At 43.9% G+C, this 21,471-nt stretch overlaps 1 protein-coding gene across 1 annotated transcript; it reads left to right on the top strand.

Moving 5' to 3' along the window:
* Positions 1–6,833: 6,833 nt before the first annotated feature.
* On the top strand, positions 6,834–21,278 carry glud1b (glutamate dehydrogenase 1b). Its single transcript, XM_042078833.1, has 13 exons — positions 6,834–7,434; positions 10,205–10,285; positions 10,494–10,549; positions 12,139–12,202; positions 13,205–13,299; positions 15,153–15,332; positions 17,399–17,536; positions 17,948–18,085; positions 18,461–18,541; positions 19,007–19,130; positions 19,340–19,431; positions 19,575–19,637; positions 20,296–21,278. The coding sequence occupies exons 1-13, from the start codon at positions 7,035–7,037 to the stop codon at positions 20,413–20,415; spliced, it is 1,632 nt and encodes a 543-aa protein (XP_041934767.1). The 5' UTR covers positions 6,834–7,034; the 3' UTR covers positions 20,416–21,278.
* The last annotated feature ends 193 nt before the right edge of the window (positions 21,279–21,471 follow it).

The raw sequence follows: 21,471 nt of genomic DNA, 5'->3' as shown, positions 1-21,471 counted from the left end.
CGCATATTAGCGTCATGATTTGTGTGCGTCTATTTGGCAAGGCCACTAGCTGTCATGGATGCGTTGTTGCTAAAGAAAGGCAGGTGTCAAAAGTTAAAAAATAAATGGAGATGGGCAGCTGTTGGAAACGGGGGAGAACTAACAAGCCATGGTGTAAAGAAATTAAAGTGCCAGGGGTTTGCTTTTGCGCGGTTCGCTGCAAGAAAATTGTTTATGGATGCAATAGGAAAACGTTTTAGCACGCCACCAATCAGAAGACCGCCATAAGGTTAACGTTTGTGCACTTCAGGACATCTTACCTACCTGGTGCAACTAGCCACCACGACAGAGGTAGGCTACGTTTATCTATGGCTGACCGTTTTCACGTTTAGAAAGTAGGCTACGCATGTTCTTTCATAGCGCAACACGACCTGTTCCTCACCATATCGCAACCTCTTGTCAACCTTATACAATCTGTTGCTGAAGACAAAAGCACCGTCTCCAGATTGTCGTTATCTTGGAAAACTGAGTTGTCAAAAACTGAGTTGTCAAAATTACCATGTTTTCATTAAATAAGTAAGAGTGCTTTAAAGCCTTTCTACAATATTGCTGCAGTAGAAAAGAACAGCAATGGCTAATCAGCAATGGTCAGAGATGGTACTAAAATATATTTTTGTTCATCAGGAAAACTCTATCTCAATCAAGAACACTCTCAATTTGCCTTATTCACATGGCGGCCATTGGCGGCTAAAACGAGGCTACAGGGTACACAAACCATAGGATTGTTATGTTATATGCATTCACCTGTAGGCGGCATTAATTATATAGTAAGTGTACCGTGTAGCCTCGTTTTGGTTTAAACAATGGCCGCCGTGTGAATAAGGCGAATACTCCCTTTACTTTGCTGTTTGCATCTTTTTGTACATTAAAAACCAATAGGTCGCGATCGCAAAAGGTCTCTATAGGTAGATAAGAACAACGTATGACTTATGGCCTGAAAAAAGTTCAGTCAAACGATTTTTTTTTTCACTTTAATCCCTGTAAATGTATGTCATGTTCAATTAGGAGAATCCCAGACTGGGGATTGCATGTTTTGCCAGGTTATGGTAGTTATGGTATGGTACCATGTTATGGTAGTTATATATATGTGTGTGTGTGTGTGTGTGTGTGTGTGTGTGTGTGTGTGTGTTGAAAATTGGTCCAAAGCAACATGAAGAACATGTTGCTTTGGACTAATATCACTACTACTTTTTTGTTTGCCAACCAAGCTCATGGTCACAGAGCCGTTTGAGGCATCATGAGTTAGTTGCTGTGTGGAACACAGTGTGACAGTTGAGAAGCAGTTCCTGTCATGGATGGTGCAGCCACCCTTTCCACAGCAGCAAATGTGTTGCACTTTTCAACCACTTGTATCTGCATGACCGCCCTGTGCCCTTTCAGCCCCCTGCCAAGGTCACATGACATGAGCAGTGGCGTGATGTCCGCTCACAGATGTGTAGCAGTGGAGGGAAATGATGCCCTAAAAATATATTCTGTTCCCAGGACAGCAAACGGAGATACAGTCATGCATCACATACTGCAACTTGGCTGTTCTTAGGTCAGTCTGCCAGGAGTGTCTGACACCAGAAGTCAGACACAAAGAGCTTGAAAGAAACCGAAACCACATGGACCACAGCTTCCGGTAGCAAGGCACACGACAGCCACTTTCTCGTGGGAACTTTTTCAACTCTTTACCTCTCAGCTCTTCAGTATTGCGCACTTCTCTGTCTATCTTAGTAGGTTTGTGTGTGTGTGTGTGTGTGTGTGTGTGTGTGTGTGTGTGTGTGTGTGTGTGTGTGTGTCTGGATGGTGGTTGACCACCTCTTTTCTAATATTGCATTAGTCAGATGTTTTAAGACAGCATTTCCTCTTTCACTACGAGTTTAAGTTGAATCTATCTTAATAATAGAAATAGCTATTATGTTACCGGCTGTTTGGGTCATACCCAAATGTTGTCTGAACACAGTGTTAGCTTATCATGATGCTGATTGCACTTTGTTTGCAATGCCACCAACATTGGTGTTTCTTCATAAGCAAGATGAGTTAACAATTAGCATAGTAGGCCCCAGGCCGGCGGGAATCGAACCCACTGTACACCGGCGACCCGGGTTCGATTCCCGCCCCGTGGTCCTTTCCGGATCCCACCCTGACTCTCTCTCCCACTCACTTCCTGTCACTCTCCACTATCCTGTCACATTAAAGGCATAAAAGCCCCAAAAAATATAATAAGTGAAGGAAATAGGTGTGTGGGGAAATAGGTGGGTTAATGTGAAATAACATGGGGAAATAGGTGGGATAATGTGAAACTCCTGTCCTTTCATGCATATAAGAGCTATGTCGCCATCTAGTGTCTGGAGTTTGACAAACGATGTACTCCTTCATCACCCTTGACGTAAATTCATAAATTCACACTTGACATAATTTTTACCACTCAGTTATCACTGTAAGGTGTGCATGAAATCCCCAGCTTAGTTGATATCATGATGTAGAGTTTTAGTATTATTCACACAGTAAACCCCCCTCTAGGTTTAACTTGTTAACTTGTTATTATTCAATGGCAATATAAGATCACTGTCAAATTCAGTAAAACTCAAAACTGAAAAACCACAAATGGTTATTTCATAAATAATAAACAACTGCTAAAATAACAATGATGAAAGGTAATGTATTGAACACAATAATCTTTATTCTGTACAGAACAAAACATTTTGATTGATGGCTGAAAAGGACAAAATATTGACTCATAGTGCTATATCTAGTAAACATGTCATGTGTCAAAATCCTAATTGCCTATATGCCAGGCACTTCCTGGAAGGCTTTTCAGCCAGCACAAACATTTCCAATGGACCATCACTTATGTTGTAGCAGCTATGCAGCTATGGTTTTAATGCACCTGTTTACACAAACCCAGTTGCGTGTTGCACCTAGTGAATGAGCATGTTAAGATGATGAAGGATTCATGCGTGTTTTATTTATGTCAGTTGAATAAAGAGTTGCCCTATTGGGCATAAACAAGATATTTTCAATGTCCGAGTGAACATGAAAAAAGTGAAATATAACAGAAGATGCCGTGACACTGACTTTCCACCGGAAATATATGTGCTGGCTGAAGAGCCTTCCATGAAACTTAGTCCAATTCAAAGAAATGCCCCTTAAGATGTCATGAGCATATTTGTCCAGAAGGTGTCGCTGTTGTACACTATTGCGACTCCCCACTCCAGTCCTCCTCCATGAAGGCCGAGCCCCATGTATCCAAGTATACCCTATCATAAAACACTCTCTCACCCTGTCCGCTCTACACGCCATAGTCCCATCCCCCTAAAGCCTCCCATGTGCACAGAGCTACTAACATTATCATGGCACCCCCCCTCCAGTACTTTTATGTGTGTGACAGCCCCATCCCCCAGCGCGGACCCTCCCCCACATCGTAGCCCTGCTCGTTTGGCAGGAACACAGGCACACTCTGACAGACTCACGCTCTTGCTGTCGTTTACCTTAAGAAAATACATGCACCAGGGCTGAAATGTTGAATGAATGGCTGATTTGATATAATTTGATATGTGATGAAAACCGAATCCAATTAAATGTCCAATTAACACCAGCATCTGGTCAATCTCGGCACACCTCAAGGTCAATCTGTCACATTATAGAAAAAAATACCAGTAAGCCTAATATAGAAACTGTTCACTTACAGAATATACCACTAGCAATGTTACTATAATGACCACCATTCACAATCAAGGAATTGCTTCAGTACATGTGGTTATGCGTCAACAGAGTAGGACTGCTGCCATCCACAAGAGCTGTGAACAAGTACTCCTCAAAATGCCATGAAAAGATCTGTGCATAAATTAACCACATTCTTCAGAATTTTCTTATTCTTTAAAAGCCTTTCCAGGACAAAAAAAACAACTAATTTACGGCCATTTCTGGAGGCCAATCTCCTCCCCGATTCAACAAACAGGGAGGGGGGTGTTTTCCCTGGCTGAGCCAATGGGAAGCTGTTGTTTGCCCTTTGAAACCTGAGAATGATGAATGATTAGAGGCTACAGGCACACAGAACTGGCTGGGCAGATGACTCAGGGTTGCCAGTGTCATCTTGTAGAATACATATTTCTATAAAATATCTTTCAAGCATATAGAGTAAAGCATGTAGATAAACCAACACTGTTTTATGATATTTGATTCTGTGAATATACTGCATAAATGCATACAATGCTTTCAGAATATTACTGATACAGTTGAGTGTCATACTGTGCATTATAAAATGGTAATGGTAAAATGGTAAAAAAAACCAGAATGTGCTCATTTAGAAATTGTTTTTAAAATATCCACTATCCAGGCACTATTTCTTTATTTTATGTGAATCCTCTGTACGCTGAAACCAAGCTTCTCTTGGACCTGCGCATCAGAAGTAGTGGGCACTGGGGCAGGTGCATGTGTGACCTCACAATCTATGTCAGCAATATTTATCTTTATGGTACTTTTAAAGGGTCACTTCAGAACAAAGTTGAAGCAGGCCATAAATCGACTTTGATGTACCTTTCAAAGTTAGACTTTCATTGATAATAATAAGTAGTAAAACAAATAAGAACATTGTTTTGACATCATGTGTGAAAATAGGCCACTTGAATCAAAACTGCTCTACCAACATTTGAAACCACATGTTTCTAAAACCCTGAGCACCTTAGAATACACCTTAGCATGGGGTCTACCCTGTGTCCAGATAAGGAATAGATAATCAATTCACCATTTGACCATGCAAGTGCCCATTTGCAAACCCAGTTTGTCCTTTGACAAACCATGAATCACCACCACCTCCCTTTTTACAGATAGGAACAAACGAGAGCATTCAGAACAGATGCCCTTTAAATTTGATTTGTTTAAATGGGATTATCTCTATTAACCACACAACTGAGCCTGCTTGGCAGGAACCCCATAAATAACCTACCCATGTATTCAATTAGGTCATTTACACAGTTCAAATGAAAGGATGTGCATGAGTTCAATGCATATGGCAGTGCAAAAAGACATATAACTGTTCCCACTTTTAAATTGCATGTGAAAAAAGATAGGATGAAAAGCACAATAAGGATCTATAAACACAATATGAGATCAAAACCTTTGATGCTATCCTTGAATTAAATCCTTGATAGAAACGTGCTATATTTCATTTTTTTGAACAGCAAATTAATTTATTGTAGGCCAGTCCACATGGCTAAGACATATTCATTCTGTAGCTGTAGCAATTTAAAGCACCAATGCAGACTGGCCTGTCTGATCATGCCCAAAATCTACTCTAGTTTCAGGTTAATATTTGCATGTTTTCCAAACCTCAGCAGGGGCATTTGTACCAGGATCCAGAGGTATCATCTCTAATCTTATCAGTGGTGCAGAGTCCATCAGGGTAGGGGGGGGGGGGGTCGGCTGAGATTAAAGAGCTGAAAGCTCACAATCAGCACTACGAACCCAAGAGGGACATCAGATCTTTAATCACTTGAGAGTGATTCAGACACTTGAGTGGTTAAAGGTCCAAATAATGGATTGCGATATCGGGGGAGGAGAGAGGCTACACCAGGACTGTTGTGGGCCCTGGGTTAAGGAGGAGCTCAAAGTTGGGTGGGGGTAACCTTTATTTGGGTTAAATAATGTGTGGCAGAGGCGAGATCTTTTGCTCTACTCTAGTAGAATATGTTGCATAGCTAGTGAGTGAACTATGCACATGAGGTTGGTGGGGGTTTGACGGGGGGTGGGGGGTGGGTTTTGGACATCCAGGTACGAGCAAGACACACAGCAGACCTGGACATGCATTTTTTTGATGGGCGGAACCCATGCGTAGTATACAGGATAAATGAAGGCAAGACTGTACTTTATTAACCACTGGGCTAGCACCCAGTGAGCAATGTTCAACATGGGCATCAGCACAATAGGTTAAGGTCCCTTCTGCCAAATACAATCATTAACCCTTCAATAATGGAGGAAAGAGCCTGTCCGCTTTTGCAATAACAGCATATTAAAGCCACAGACAAAGTTATCTATTCTGGCATGTACCTTGATCATGGACCATCTGATAAGTCACAGCAGAGGACATGTAGGCTATGGTATCATGGGTGGCGAAAAGAGGAATGAAATGATTTAGTCAGCATAAAATGAGTACATAACCTTGAGCCATAGTTGGACATGCAGGACACAGTTGCAACAGGGAGAGGGGGATTGTCAGTTACACTGTTGTTTATCTGCTCAGCCACAAACATCTGGGATCTACAGTATGTGTATTGTGTGTGCTTTCATTTTGGTAATATGCCTCTTGTGACAAGTTACTACAGCACAGTAGGTGCACTGCATTGGCCTTGGAGTTCACACCAGTGGTAAATGTCAACAGGCCACTCGCCTGGTCAAGCTCCTCAGCTACTACTATTTTCCAAAAGATAACCCACTACCTTGTGAGAGTAAAACACGCACTGCAGCTCAACACCTTTACCCACATAGCCTACTCAAGACAACCAGCGGGGAATGTTGAGATTGAGAGGAGAGTAACATTGATCAATGACGCAATGCATCAGCGCTACCAACCATTTTATGCCTTCAGACAGCAAGAAATAAATGGTGCCGTGTTTACATGAGTTTATTTTCAACGTCACCAGATAGGTCTTCTGCAGTCAGTCATATTCGTATGGCGGAGACACACGAGGCATTCCGGAATCCCGGTTTTAAAAGGACGCTTCCAAGAGCCAATGGCAGTGGTGGGGCAGTGTTTGCCCCCTCCCCTCTCCAGACGCGCCCCCAAGTGACCTTCCCTCTTCAGTGCAGGAGTCTTGAGCGCAACCGGTCTAGCTTTTAAAGCGAGGGGTGGCATGACTGCTGTCATTTAGTAATTGAACGGGGCATATAGAGGAGCTGCGGCGGCCACGTTCAGTTCTATCTCCTCTGCTTAAACCTTTGTAGATAACGCATCGTACGTCTTTCAGTTTGATTTAACCAGTAGGCTAGCAGAGAACGCTATACCTCGTTTTAAAATGTACCGGTATTTCGGGGAACTCCTCACCCGTGGAGCAAGTAATGCTCTGGCCTCGGGATGTGTCGATTCGGCTCTGCCAGCTTCCGCGTCTTTAATGCGGGTGCGCCACTACAGCGAGGCCGCTGGAGAAAAAGAAGATGACCCTAATTTTTTTAAAATGGTTGAGGGTTTTTTTGACCGCGGTGCTACTATTGTAGAAGATAAACTGATAGAAGACTTGAAAACAAGGGAAACGCCGGAACAGAAGAAGAAGCGAGTGCGTGGAATTCTCAGGATCATTAAGCCTTGTAACCACGTATTGAGTGTATCTTTCCCAATCAAACGTGACAACGGGGAATGGGAAGTGATTGAGGGATACCGGGCGCAACACAGTCAACACAGAACGCCCTGCAAAGGAGGTAAGTGAATTCCTGCATGAGTGAGTCCCTTAAAATTGAAACACTGATCCCCCAAGTTTTGGTAAGCATTGACTTCACTGATATGATGGATAAAATGTACAATTGGCCTGCTTATTACTGTATAGCTATCTGAAACTCATGCATTACCTTATGGGATTGCCTGTCAAGCAACACTGGTTATTATCATTTGAATGAATAGTAGGTAGGCAGCCAGGCAATTTGGCCTGTTCACTGGCTAAGGCCAGGCCAGGCGACTTCCCGGCTGAGCTGCACACAGCATACCTCTGTCAAAACAAAGCAACAGGTTGCTAAGGACGAAGGACTGAACAGAACATTCAGTTTCAGTTTCGCAAAGGCTCGGAGACATAGACCAGCAGTCTAGCGACCAAACACTGTGTAGTATGTTATCTTTAGACATGAACGTTGAAAACCAATGGTAGTGGTAGGGTAGGTTGCTGTTGTTCGCTCATGGGCTAGGCTACTGCGCGTGTCTGCGCGCATTCCGCTTTCTGCTTATCTGTCCATGCGCATCTCAAACAGGGCGAGTGGGTACTGTAGATGTCGGCGACATGGACGCTGGCTGGATGAAGGTCTTCTTTAGGAATAGGCAACACCATGGCCTAATCGTTTTCGATTGATATAGCGAATGCAGTGGCTTTGTACTTATCCTGAGACCGGTTGGCCATACATGTTTGACCTCAACAGCTGCATTGACCCTGTTGGTCAGGCTTTTGCCTCTGGTGACCTGCACAAGAGTCGGTGGTAGCTGACCACTGCGCAGTGCGCACTACACGAGGGTCTCTGAGGATATCAGAGAAGTGACAGATGTTTGGAGAGGTTGCTGCATTGCATGATGGGTATTTTGCAGGAGGAGTGGTGATAAGTCACCCAACCTGTGAGGCAATCCCAGGTGTCTCTGTTTGTCATAGTCGGTGTGTAAGAGGCTGCAGGCCCCTCTGTTCATTCACTCTCCTAGATACACACCATTTGGAAAACAGACAGAGACCATCTGTGGAGATATTTTAGCTGCACAGATATATTGTGCATCAAGCAACTCTGCAACACTGGAAATCACTAACCAGTTTTGATGCCTGTTGTCTGCCAAACTGATGTTATTTGTCCTATATTTCAGCCCAGTCCTCCAGGCCTACAGTTGCTCATGCAGGCCTAGTCAATATTTGGCCTAATGTTATCACTTTTATAGGTTGATGACACACTAGTCATAACAAACTCCCAACAATCTTGAGCACCAATGAGGCCACCGATCTGTTTTTGTATGCTATACTTTGCATGGCCACTGGATCTGGTAGTTATTTTATACCCACTCAGTGACACGTTGCATTTATATTTAGTCCATTCACTGGTATTCTAAGCAGCTTACAGTTGCCACAAGGATTCGGTAGTTTTCAGACATGAGTATAAATACAACAAAGTTATGAACAAATTCCTGTAGACCAACACCATGAACCTAAGGTCCAACCGAAAGCATCAATTCTTCTAATTAGAAGAATTAATTAAAACTTTCTTGGCTTCCTTGTGCAACTCTTAGCTGCACAAAACTGTTCATACTTTTTATCCAATATTTGTGCTAGCAGAGCTGTTCTATTTGGCAGGGTGTCAGGGTGTGGTAGTATGGTGCTCCCTAATTATGCTGGGAATTGCGACAGCTCAGACTCAGTGGTTGTTGGTATAAAGTTGTAACAAATAAGGGGTTATGGATATGATGTGTCTGTGGGGTATTCTTTAAGATATGTACTTGTTAAGCTTGTGGAGGAGCGGTTTTTCGTTAATAATTCTTGAAAAAACCCTTGAAACCTCATAAAGTATTGTAGTAGCAAACCTTTGGCTCCTGACTTATTGAGTAGTACGCTGACTGCAGTGTCCAAGGTTATACATTCAAGGTCAGTCTGGGAATTGTCACTACTGTACGTAGGTCAGTGTTGGATCATAGTGCATTCAGTGAACCTTTTTAGTCAATGCAACTCACTTAGCACCCACAATATAGGCTAAAAATGCATGTATGTAGCAGGTGGCCTTTCAGAATGTGGTCTGTCATGGTTTTCTCATGAGTGACAAAGAATATGTTTTTGCCTTCTGGGATGCATATTTTTCAACTGTACCAGATATAGTTTGGCATGTAAGCCCAGCCTGTCTTTGTATGTCCTTTGTCAAATATTCAGAGACATGACCTGTAGTGAAACCATGTCATGCAGAATCGGTGCTAATAATATCACTGAATAGGAATATTGTTGAAGAGAAAGCCTCCCACCAGTGCATTGCAAGGGAATGGCTAAGGTAGATAAGGCAAGTGGTGTATTCTAACTCAGTAGAATGTAGGTGGTGTGCATTTCTCCTCATGTAGATTTGTCCTCCTGCAACGCTTTGTCCCACCCCAGATAGAGTTTCCCTGAGCGGACTGATTATGTCCACCTGGAGCATCTGAATAACAGAGCTACTGTGTTGATCAGTGTTGCAGATACATGTTACTGAAGGGCAGAACATTAGCGAAAGATGAGAGCGAATAGGACAATCTCTGCTATTGGCCCTAACTTGTCCCCCTTTGCAGACATTAACATGCTACACATGGTGCACACACTCCGCCAGCCTGTACACATCCACAGGCTCTCTGGGTGAGCTCAGTGCGGCTGTACACATCCACAGGCTCTCTGGGCGAGCTCAGTGTGGCTGGAAAAGCAGTGTTTGTCAGGCTCCACAGGACCGATTTCCCTGCTGTCAGTGAAACTCTCTTGTGTATCAACTCTCTACACAGGTATCCGCTACAGTATGGATGTATCTGTGGACGAGGTCAAGGCCCTGGCTTCTCTGATGACCTATAAGTGTGCTGTGGTTGGTGAGTAAACCCCCCCCCCCCTTGTGCATATGTTTTTGAGTTTCCTTTTCTTTTTACCCGCACAAGTAAAAGCATTTTGTTGTTCTTGTTGCTGATTTGACCAGTATCACTATTGCCTTATGCTTAATGTGTAATGAATTATTAAGCATTTTCGTGGTTTTGTGGAATCATGAAGAGTGTACTGAGTGAAGTGTCATCCTCTTGTCAGATGTGCCATTTGGTGGAGCTAAAGCTGGAGTGAAAATCAACCCAAAGACTTACACTGTAAGTATTCCGTGAGAAACACTTCAGTGCCCTGATCCAATCAACACCACAAACACATCTGAATCATTAGCTACACAATGAAAAGGACAAATGTCTGATGAGAAGTCGTCAAGAGAATCAAATACGACCGAGAAACAAACAAGTCAATCTCTCCCCGAGTGTCCTAGAGAAACACCGTGAGCGGCGCAGCATCAATAAGAGGACCCTGTAACAGCCCTAACAGTCAGCACTCTCCGTGGCCTTAGCAATTGTGTTTCTCTTCAGGTTATGCGCTGCTCAAAGAGCTCTTTCTCTTACTCCAGTGCTCAGTGTGCCAGAAATACAAAGGGCCTGTCAATGGCCGCTGGCTGTTATGGCTTGTTTTTGTGAGCGGAGAGACTCCGGAATCTGAATCAAAGTGCAGAGTTGCTTTCTCATGCACATGATCAACGCCATGTCCCTGTTTGTGAGCTCGTAATGAGAGAGCCGCTGTTTGGGGGGGGGGGGGGGGGGGGGGGGGGGTGCTGGCCTTTAAGCGCTTCACTCGTCCACTGGATCTTCTCTGCTCCTTTTCCTTGTCATATTGAATCTGCTTTTGGAGGAGAGGAGATGACATTGCTGTGCCAGAGGACTCCTCTCCTCCCGTCAACCCCTCCCCCATGCCCCTCCCCCTACTGGCTCAGCACCAGCCTGGGCTGCAGCTCTGTTTCTCGGTCCTCTCCTCCCCTCCTCTCTCCTCTCCTCCCCTCCTCTCTCCTCTCCTCCCCTCCTCTCTCCTCCCCTCCTCTCTCCTCTCCTCCCCTCCTTTCCTCCCCTCCTCTCTCCTCTCCTCCCCTCCCCTCCCCTCCCCTCCTTTCCTCTCCCCTCCTCCTGCATCCTTGAGCCGAGCAGGCAGATTTTTCCAGTCCTGCTGTTAGGGTTAGGGACGGGTTAGGGTTAGTTAATATCCAATCCCTCTGTTCTGGGATGGGAGATTTGGCCAACAGGGCTGATCTGGCCAAGCCTGACAATGCCAGAACTCCACAGTGTGTGTGTGCTGGTCATGCAATCTTGAAATGTAATTCAGAAGATCAGTGACCTGTGGAGAGGGAGATGGGTCAATCCCTTTCTCTATAATGTTAAGCGATGGCCATTCATGATGTGTCTAAACCATATAAACCCCTATGGAGGATGTGCAGACAATAATGATCTCTCCGAGATGGATTTAAAAAATGGCAGACAAGATGTGTTGCAGTATACTTAAAGTGAGTTTTATAACAATCCCCAACTAGTAAAGCAGCCATTGGTGTGCGCTGTAATGGATTGAAGATTGAGGGAGTAAGCCCAAACAAGAGCTCTATTATTGTTGTGTTATCAAACGCTCTAATCAGATTTAGAGTTAAGGGGCAATAGAAACAAGCCCTGTACTCCAGAGTTTTAGTCAACTGGGCAGAACTGGGCATCTGTTTAATCAGTAGCTGTGATAATAGAACATGGACGGTTAGGTATCAAAGAGGAAGTTTCACATGGTTTAGGTTCTTGTTCTGGCACGTGACTGGGATTTAGCAAACACAAAGACATGTTGTGCTCATCACTAAACCTTCCTCTATTTGCCCCCTTGTCTTCAATAGGACAACGAGCTGGAGAAGATTACGAGGCGGTTCACCATCGAGCTGGCCAAGAAGGGATTCATCGGTGGGTATCCAGCGCTATTTCAGTTCAAGTAATGCAAAGAAAGTTGAACCAGAGTTTCATGGTATTGCTGCATCACCAAAAACCCAACCTGAATGAAAGAGATGCATGTTGATCGGTTGAACACATTTTTGGTTCAATTTCAGGACTTCTATTGTTGATTTTTTTTTTTTTTTTTTTTGTTTGTTTGTTTTTTACTCCCATAAAGAGTAAAGACAGAATATGACCGTCAACTAAGGAGTCCTTTCTGAACAAGATAAACACGTGGCATTATTAGAACTCTTGAGGAACGCTTGGGGTTAACGGCTCGGCCTCTAAGCTAAAATTTCCTCTGTACTCCCTGACCCCGCCCTCCCTCCCTGGTGGAGCTGTTTTTGGAAAAGCATTCAGGGGGCAAGGCTGTGACTCGCCAGTCCCATTTGTGCCCTCACGAAGAGGCTCACACACACCGTGTGTGTGTGTGTGTGTGTGTGTGTGTGTGTGTGTGTGTGTGTGTGCTCACTTGTTTTCTCCACTCTCTGCAGCTTGCTGTGTTTTTGTGTATATGCATGATAGTCCTGAGTGGGACTAAGAATGTGTCCCCTGTTATGTACTGAATAATAGTTTGTGTGTGTCTATCCACGTTAGTGTAGCCAGTCTAAACAAAGTAAGTGATTTGATCTAGCACAGTGTAACATTTCACACCGAGTCTCAGTCAGAGGATGATAACTGTGTTTGGGCCTGTTATGTAAGAGACTGTCAACTTAGGCTTAACATTGTAGAATGCAGCTTTGGTAGTCAGTACACGGCACAAATAAAGACCCCCGAATGTGTTTGTGGATGTGCACCTGGTGGACGTCCTGTGTGGCGGACTGTAATTTGAGTGTCTGCCCACATGACCTCTGTCAGTATTCTTAACTGTCCACCTCACCCGCCCACTCTACCAGCAGCTGCTCACATGCAGTAACACTCACACATCCCCTCTCTCTCTCCCTCTCTCTCTCCCTCTCTCGCTTTTCCCCTCAGGGCCTGGCATCGATGTCCCTGCCCCCGACATGAGCACTGGCGAGAGAGAGATGTCTTGGATCGCTGACACCTATGCCAACACTATTGCCCACACTGTAAGAGGCTCCTTTATGCTTCTATTCTGTGTTTACATGATAAGAGTGTTGGTGCCGCACGTTCCACAGATGTTGGGTAGAGCCCATGTAGCATCAGGTTTAGTTTGATATGAGATAATGCTTTCCTTCAGCAGCTGTTTAAAAGAGTAGGTCTGCAAGCACTAATCCCCTAGCAGCACCCTATAATCTGCCGTCAGTGTTTGTGTGTGTCGTGTGTGAGTGTCAGTACAGACACACACACACGCACACAAGCACACGGGAGGGCGCACACACACACACACACGTGCCAGGCTAGATAGATTTCTAGGACTTCTTTCCAGACAACATACCTCTACTCAATCCTTTTGTCGACCTTATGGAGTAGACAAGACATCCATAGACATCCTGTTGTCCTATCCTATCACACTCTTCAAAGCAAAGGTTTAACTAGAAACACGGAAGCTATTCTGTAAAAAGATATGCTATGCATACCCTAGACACCATGTACCTAATAGCCATATCCTTGCTGAGAGCATAGTTCCGTTTCTTAGAAGGTGGCCTTGCTTAGTAGAATATGGTGTCTGAAGAGCTTCAACCTGCGTTCCTGATAGATAGATAGATAGATAGATAGATATATTAGGGCTGTTAATTAATTACATACTCTGTGATTAATTAATCTAAATTAATCGCATATATAATTTTTGCTGTGAAAGTATTTTAAATATTTAAATTCAAATGAATCATTGAATAATCAGCATTAGTGACATTAAAGTTCAAAAACTCTTTTATTATTATTTTCACTGTTCAAATAATTGCCATAATAATCTATGATATGACCTAATATGCTGAGGAAATACATTCAAAAGTGCTTCGGGAAGAAGTTTTTTTTTTTTCACATACAAGGCATTTCAGGCCACAGATATAACCTAGGGGACACAATGAAAATAAATATACACTCCCCTTAATGTCAACACTTATTTCTTTGCATTGATGTGCGACTATAGAGTTGATGAACTCCGGTGATATGCAAATTCCTTGCTGCAGACATTGCAGAGGACTTTATTTTCAACACTTTATTTTTATCAACACCATCAGGCCGTTTTTTAAAAGTAAATGTTCCAATCAATGATCCAGGCAGCACGTTATCTTCTCTCTCCTTTATTTTACAGTCTATTTTTTACTGACTAGAACGGCTCGGGGTCAAAGGTCATACGGAATCGATTAATCTGCACTAATTTTTTTAATCAGTTATTTTTTCTCAAATTAATTAATCGAAATTAATCAGTTATTTTGACAGCCCTAATATATATACTTTATTAATCCCTAGGGGAAATTCAAGCTGCAGTGCAGACAGGCAGCTTGGTATGCCGTGAGGCTACTCTGGGCTCCAGGTGCTGTGCTGGATGCGTCACGCTGCACTTGCACCCACTTGGCACCCCCCTCCCAGTCCCTCCAGAGTCCATTGTGACGCCTACACACACATCCCCTCCCACACACACACACCCCTACACACGTACATATGTGCAACCATACTCCAGCTGAGTTGGCCTGTCCTTAGGTTACCCTGTCTGGCGTTGTCAAGTGGACGAGGCCTGTCCCTATGTCACCTTCCAGTGAACATTCTGTGCCTTGCTGGACTCCAGAGAACGATCAATGTTTGTGGCCAGCCTGTTAGAGATTGCAGGTGTATTTGTGTAGCTGATAGATTGATGGGACATGGAGGACGATGTCATGGCTATGCCTCCTCTATTAGACGCCTTTATCTTTTTCTCCTCTTTAAAATTTGCACAGATCAGATGCCTTTTTTATGGATTTTCATGGCATGATGGACCCAGATAGTCCATAGAAATGGATGCACGTGTTTGTTTCTGCAGGACATCAACGCCCACGCGTGTGTGACCGGCAAGCCTATCAGCCAGGGGGGAATCCACGGAAGGATCTCTGCCACCGGTCGTGGAGTTTTCCACGGAATTGAGAACTTCATCAATGAGGCATCGTACATGAGCATGGTTGGTCTCACACCCGGCTTCCAGGACAAGACCTTCATCATTCAGGTACGCAACATTGTACGCTGTCACGTATGCCACAATTAAACAGATGTTCATTGGTGTGAAGCATTTTAAATAAGGCACCTAAGCAAAGACGAGTCCTTAAAGACACAGTCCATATTTCAGTAAGGTATACTATGAAGCGAGATTAGTGGCCAAAAGCCAGAGGTACGCTGAGCCAAAAGCCAGAATAGCATTCAAAGTTGATGAACAGGCAAACATCAAGGGCAATTGCCTTGCTGCTTGGCATTTTTTAACCAAACCACTTAACTCTAGAGCCAAGATAACTTCAAGTGCTGAAATGGGGAAGTATTTAATTTTTCTTTCAAGCTAATTCAAGGAAAACTCTGTTTTGTCTGGGATACAACTTTGGATGGCAGTTGTGACAAATGTAGTCACCTAGCCTAGCAAGCCTAGCAGAACACTCTGAAGTGTCTCTAATCACACACTGAAGTGCTCCAGCTCAAGGCTTGTACACACTAGGCCAGGTATCAAGAAGTAGAAATAAAACATTGATTAAGAAATTAAACATTGAATAGAAATTGAAAGGCCACATCATACATTTAAAACAATTTTTCCCAGCTTGCAAATTATTCTAAAAGCTCTCATATTTAGGCTGCAACAAATTAACCACAGGCTAGATACTGATAGAACACCACTGCATAGGATGTTGTTGAGCATAATGCCATTTCACGACATGTTTGACAATAGTATCTCTATGTGTGACATAAAACTCCTTGAATCCTCATATGTTCTACTCCATACTTATGGAGTAATGGCTGTTATTCCTTTTTCGAGTTCTTAGCTGTGCAATTTTATGTCATTTTCTATGACTCAGTCTAGTATTTGTAGTAGCCAAGTGGAAATGCTCATTCTTTTATTGCAGATGCAGTGGAAAGGTGTGTGTGTGTGTGTGTGTGGCAATATGCTACCCTTTCCATGTGATGAGTTGGCAGTTTGAAACTATGCAGTGATACTTGTGACAAGAAGTGTTCAGCATCCGCTCTGCAGAGAGGCTGGGGTTGACAGGGTGCCGCCTGTTACATTTGGTGTGTGAGCAGCTGTCTCGCAGCCGCTTGCGTGACCTGCTCTCTAAAGCCGAGGCCCAGTCCTTCCTCAAACTCTGGGAAAGTTCCCTGTCAGCGTCCTCAATGGCTTTCACTTCCTAAAAAAGGAGACTTGGTGTTAAAAAACAGTTCCTCTAGTTACAAGCATTCCTCTGCCAGAACTCCTCTCTCTCTCACACACACACACACACACACACACACACACAGCCTCAGATTTAAAATCAGACTTTGCACAGCTCTGCATATTCACAATACAGAAGATTAAGATTCAGAGCCCTTCGATCAGAAAGCCAGAAGGCATGGAGCTTCTGTCTTCACTTCTGACGTCTGTGCGTGATTGGTTAGGGAAGGGCTGGGCCTAATCTCTCCTCTTCAGTCAGAGATTATGTCCCCCTTCCAAATGACTTTTTCTTAGAGATTTAGTGATGCGCTCAAAAAGCGGCCCTTTGTTTGTGAGTTAGCCAGAGCATTAGATTAGTTTGAAGGTTGTGGACAGGGAGTTCAATATGTAAGCTAAAATGGGGGAGGCTACAAGAGGTGACTGAAATGTGAGATGGTTAAAGTTGACTGGAGAGTGCCCTCTGGTGGCCCTTTTAAAGAAGTGCCTGTGAGGATTGGATGATCTCTGTAGTAGAGGTGAAGATCCAATAGGGGGAGCTAGTGGTTCATCTCCAAATGCACTGAGAGGAAAACATCTTCAGGCGTGTAAAGGAGGTGGCATGCTCCTCCGTGCACATTTGCGTGTGTCGGAGACGTTCAGCGGTCACATATGTTGGGAGGGTTCGAGTCCCCCTAACGACACCCCCTACATGCCGCGCTGATGACACAATTCTCTTCATGCACCAGACACAGACGCAGGACTATGTTCGGCCCCTAAGGGCTGAGTGCTTAGTTGATGTCATCACCACTCTGTGTGAGCCTCAATGGGTCTTCAATCTCGCTTCAAACGTTGTTGTTGTTGTTGTTGTTGTATTCAAATCCACCCATTCATTGTGCTCTCCATAGGGCTTTGGTAATGTGGGTCTGCACTCCATGCGTTACCTGCACCGCTATGGTGCTAAGTGTGTTGGAGTGGCTGAGATTGATGGCAGCATCTATAACCCCAACGGCATGGACCCTAAGGAGCTGGAGGACTACAAGCTGGTGAGCCTCTTCTCTAGCCCACTGACTAGCCCCATCAGATCTGAGTCACTATGAACTCCACATACTAGCCCCATCAGATCTGAGTCACTATGAACTCCACATACTAGCCCCATCAGATCTGAGTCACTATGAACTCCACATAACTGATATGTTGTTAAATGTGTGTGGGTGTGTCTGCATAGCAATTATCCATTGTTGGTATTTCCATTGGTATATATTTATGTGTACTTGTGCAGTATGTGTGGTTTTGCCTATTTTATTGACGTGATCTGTTTGATGCTGTGGTCCTAAACATTTCATTCAATGAGAAACCTATCAAAATGATCCAACTAAGCGTATAATAACTCCTTGGCATATCTAGTTTTATTGTCTTAAAATGACCTGTCCTCTCTCTCTCTCATGGTTTGACAGCAACATGGCACTGTTGTAGGCTTCCCCAACTCCAAGCCCTACGAGGGCAGCCTCCTGGAGGCCCCGTGCGACATCCTCATCCCTGCCGCCGGAGAGAAGCAGCTCACCAGGAATAACGCCCACAAGATCAAGGCCAAGGTCAGAGGTCACCGCTGACTTGTGTTCAGATCCGCGTAGCCTTTGTGGCTTGTTGTCTCTTGTCTCTCGCTCTTCAGTGTCCCCTGTTGCATAATCCCTTATGTAACACAGGCTGTATTGTGCTATGGCTGGAACAGCACACCAGAGAGAGCTAATGTAGGCTATTGTGCAGAGGCCCGGTTAAATTGCATGTAAGAGAGTGCTACATCTCTGTACAGATCATCTATGACAGTCCAGCCATGCCTGTGAAACATAGTTTTTTTGGAGCATAGGAGAGAACTTACTAGTGTGAACAAGTGAAAATAACTGTTTCTACATGGTTATTGACCATGTACATCTAACACAATCTGTTTCTTGTTGGTGCTTTTAATGCAGATTATTGCAGAGGGTGCCAACGGACCCACCACCCCAGATGCTGACAAAATCTTCCTGGAGAGGAACATCATGGTCATACCGGTGAGATCATCTCTTAGTGTCCGCATTTTACAGAAGCAATGAAAAGGGCTCTGATTTGCACGAGTAGTGATTAATGCATCCATGATATTTGTGTGTGTGTTGAAGAAATCCTGCACACTCCTTTACGCATGCAAATACTTTATTATAGACCCTTTCAACAATAAAAACAAAAACAATGCTTGAACGTTCTATTTGGGCCCCAATCTACTTCCTCTGCATTAAGATAACATATGGAATGTTAAAAAGGAAGTCTTGTGGGGCCAACTATGATGCTGATAATGGAACTCTCTTGAAAGGGTCCATACTTCACACAACGCTACGGTCACAAAGACCAAGGTCTGTGTGCGGGATTTCTTCAACACGCATTACTGGTGACCTTACCTTTTCTGACGCACCTGTCCCAAATGAGGTGTGCAAAAGCGCTTTTGAACTCATTTGTGTGTGTGTCCCTTTGCTCTGTGACAGGACATGTACCTGAACGCTGGTGGTGTGACCGTCTCCTACTTCGAGTGGCTCAAGAACCTCAACCATGTGAGCTATGGCCGCTTGACCTTCAAGTATGAAAGGGACTCCAACTACCACCTGCTGAGTAAGTCGAGGCTTTTTTCAGCCATATTTGTTTGTTACGGTGTCCTCCTGTCAACACTCCTCCTGGTGCTTGTGTATCAAGGGTGCAGGTTCTGCTGTTAGCTGTTCAGTCACATTCCTTCAACCTGTAAATATTGAGGGAGCATTAGTTAGTTCAACTGCAATCTCACGCTCTTCATGGTTACCAGAGTCTTCTCTCTTTGCTTACAGTGTCTGTCCAGGAGAGCTTGGAAAGGAAGTTTGGAAAACAAGGTGGACCCATCCCTGTCGTTCCCACTTCGGACTTCCAGGCCAGAGTGGCTGTAAGTATCCGTTGTGTTTGTTTGTGTGTGTGTATAAGCTTCATGTTAAATTCAATGGAAATCCAGCCAACTGCTGTGCTAAATGCACCACGATGATTAACATCCATACAAATCTCACTGTGTCTGAATCTGTGCTTTTACAGGGTGCCTCTGAGAAAGACATTGTGCACTCAGGTCTGGCCTACACCATGGAGAGGTCTGCCAGGGTAAGGCATCACAGTCACACCGCCGAAGTACACTAGCTCTTCTGACAATGGGAAATTCACTGGGCGTCCCACCCCTCCACCCCTCATGCTATAAAGTGACTCACAGCTCCTCTGTGTGTCCCATCTAAGGCATCCCTCTGGGTGTGTCCACTTTATCACCCAGTACAATGTTATTTAACATCGCTGTTAATTATACAGGCATGAGTCAACTCTGTGAGAATAACAATCATAACGATGCCCAGCCTTGGCCCCAAGCTGTGCGTTCACATGATAATTATGCCCACAAACACACACACACACACACTCTCTTTTTCTCTTGCACACACTGTATCTCTATGCCCTTTGCTCTGAAGCTGCTTTGTTAGCATACAACTTAAGCCTAATCGTGTCGGTTTGGGTAAATTTCAGCGTTATAAAGATCATGTTAAAATGGATACGTTTAGGAAATTGTGATAGTTTTGCCGGTGACTTGACCTGGTGAGGATCCAGCTGTTACAACAAGCCCAAACTTGCTGCAAAACTTCCTTTAACAAGGTCAAAATATTAAAGAACCTGATTTGATGCAAGTCTTTCTTACCTCTAAGATGGGTTCATATGTCTTTATATGTGATTAAGTAAATGGATACTGTATTTATATTTGATTGGTATTTTTCTGCAGCAAATCATGCGCATCGCCCACAAATACAACCTGGGGCTGGACCTGAGGACTGCCGCCTACGCCAGTTCCATCGAGAAGGTCTTCAAGGTGTACAATGAGGCTGGGCTGACCTTCACATAAGCGTCCAGTTCCTCTCTCTGCCCTGCCGTCCATGATAGCCGAGAAACACCCAACTGTCCTTCCTGACCCTCCTACGCCAATGTCCCTCCCGTTCCAAAGCTGACATATCAACAGTTTCACCCGCTGCTGTCATCATGTTCTGCTCAATGCCTCTAAATATTCAATATCTCGTCCAAACAAGATTAACCTGCTGAACTGGTAATTATTGTGATGTATAATGCTGTTTTTTGTTTGTTTGTTTATTTTTCAAACATTTTTGTACACAGGACTTATCCTGCATTTGTATCAGTCCTGTTGTTGGCTGTTTCTAATGTTTTGCCCTGAATAGATTGACATTGTTCAGTTACAGAGGGAGGGAAACCATATTTCCACCGATTTCACTTTTCAAGTGGCCATTTTATACCATAGTCATTTAATGCACTCTGACAACAGCTTAGCAGGTAGCCCTTGTTCCAGTGACCTTTTTGCGTCATGTAGTGTTCATTTCACGACACTGAAGAGGCCTTAGCTCTCCAAGCTGGAGTTCAAGTTTTATATTTTACATTTTGAATGCCCCACCCACCCACATATCAGCAAACACCATATCATGATGTACTTTAGCTGAACACACTACCCATAATGCTTAGAGGCACTTTCTCTGTGTGCTACAGCTGACTGCATCAGTGGTGAACATTTGAGGTGTACTACTGTGATCCAACCGTCGGTGATTTGGTTGCGCTAGGTCAGCCGAATGTCTCAGTGCAGGTTCGTGTGGAGAAAGGAGTCCGTAATGGGATCAAGGAGCAGCTGAAACTTTCTTTTGGAATTCGCTTTGTGAAATTTGTATCGCCTTTTTGTTGAAAATAAATAATGTGGAACAATGACCGTGTTGGGACAGTTTACTGTGTTATTTCCAGGCCTTTTTAACACATCTCTACCAACCACTATCTTTTATCTCATCATTAATTACAGTTTTTTTCTGAATGCTTAAACACAACCGTGATTCTTATAGCACAATTTCTAAAACTATTAATACTTATAACAAAACCACTCACTGAGTTCGCAAAACTAAAAGCA

This window comes from Alosa sapidissima, chromosome 22 (genome assembly GCF_018492685.1).
Source record: "Alosa sapidissima isolate fAloSap1 chromosome 22, fAloSap1.pri, whole genome shotgun sequence".
NCBI lineage: Eukaryota > Metazoa > Chordata > Actinopteri > Clupeiformes > Clupeidae > Alosa > Alosa sapidissima.
The sequence above is the reverse complement of the archived record's forward strand: the minus strand, read 5'-3'. Positions and strand labels throughout refer to the sequence as shown.

Bases quoted from the DNA above. Each gene is read 5' to 3' on its own strand.
- glud1b (XM_042078833.1), top strand. From the start codon at position 7,035: ATGTACCGGTATTTCGGGGAACTCCTCACCCGTGGAGCAAGTAATGCT. The intron at 12,203-13,204 runs GTGGGTATCCAG...TTTTCCCCTCAG, and splicing joins GGCCAAGAAGGGATTCATCG to GGCCTGGCATCGATGTCCCT. The intron at 13,300-15,152 runs GTAAGAGGCTCC...TTGTTTCTGCAG, and splicing joins CCAACACTATTGCCCACACT to GACATCAACGCCCACGCGTG.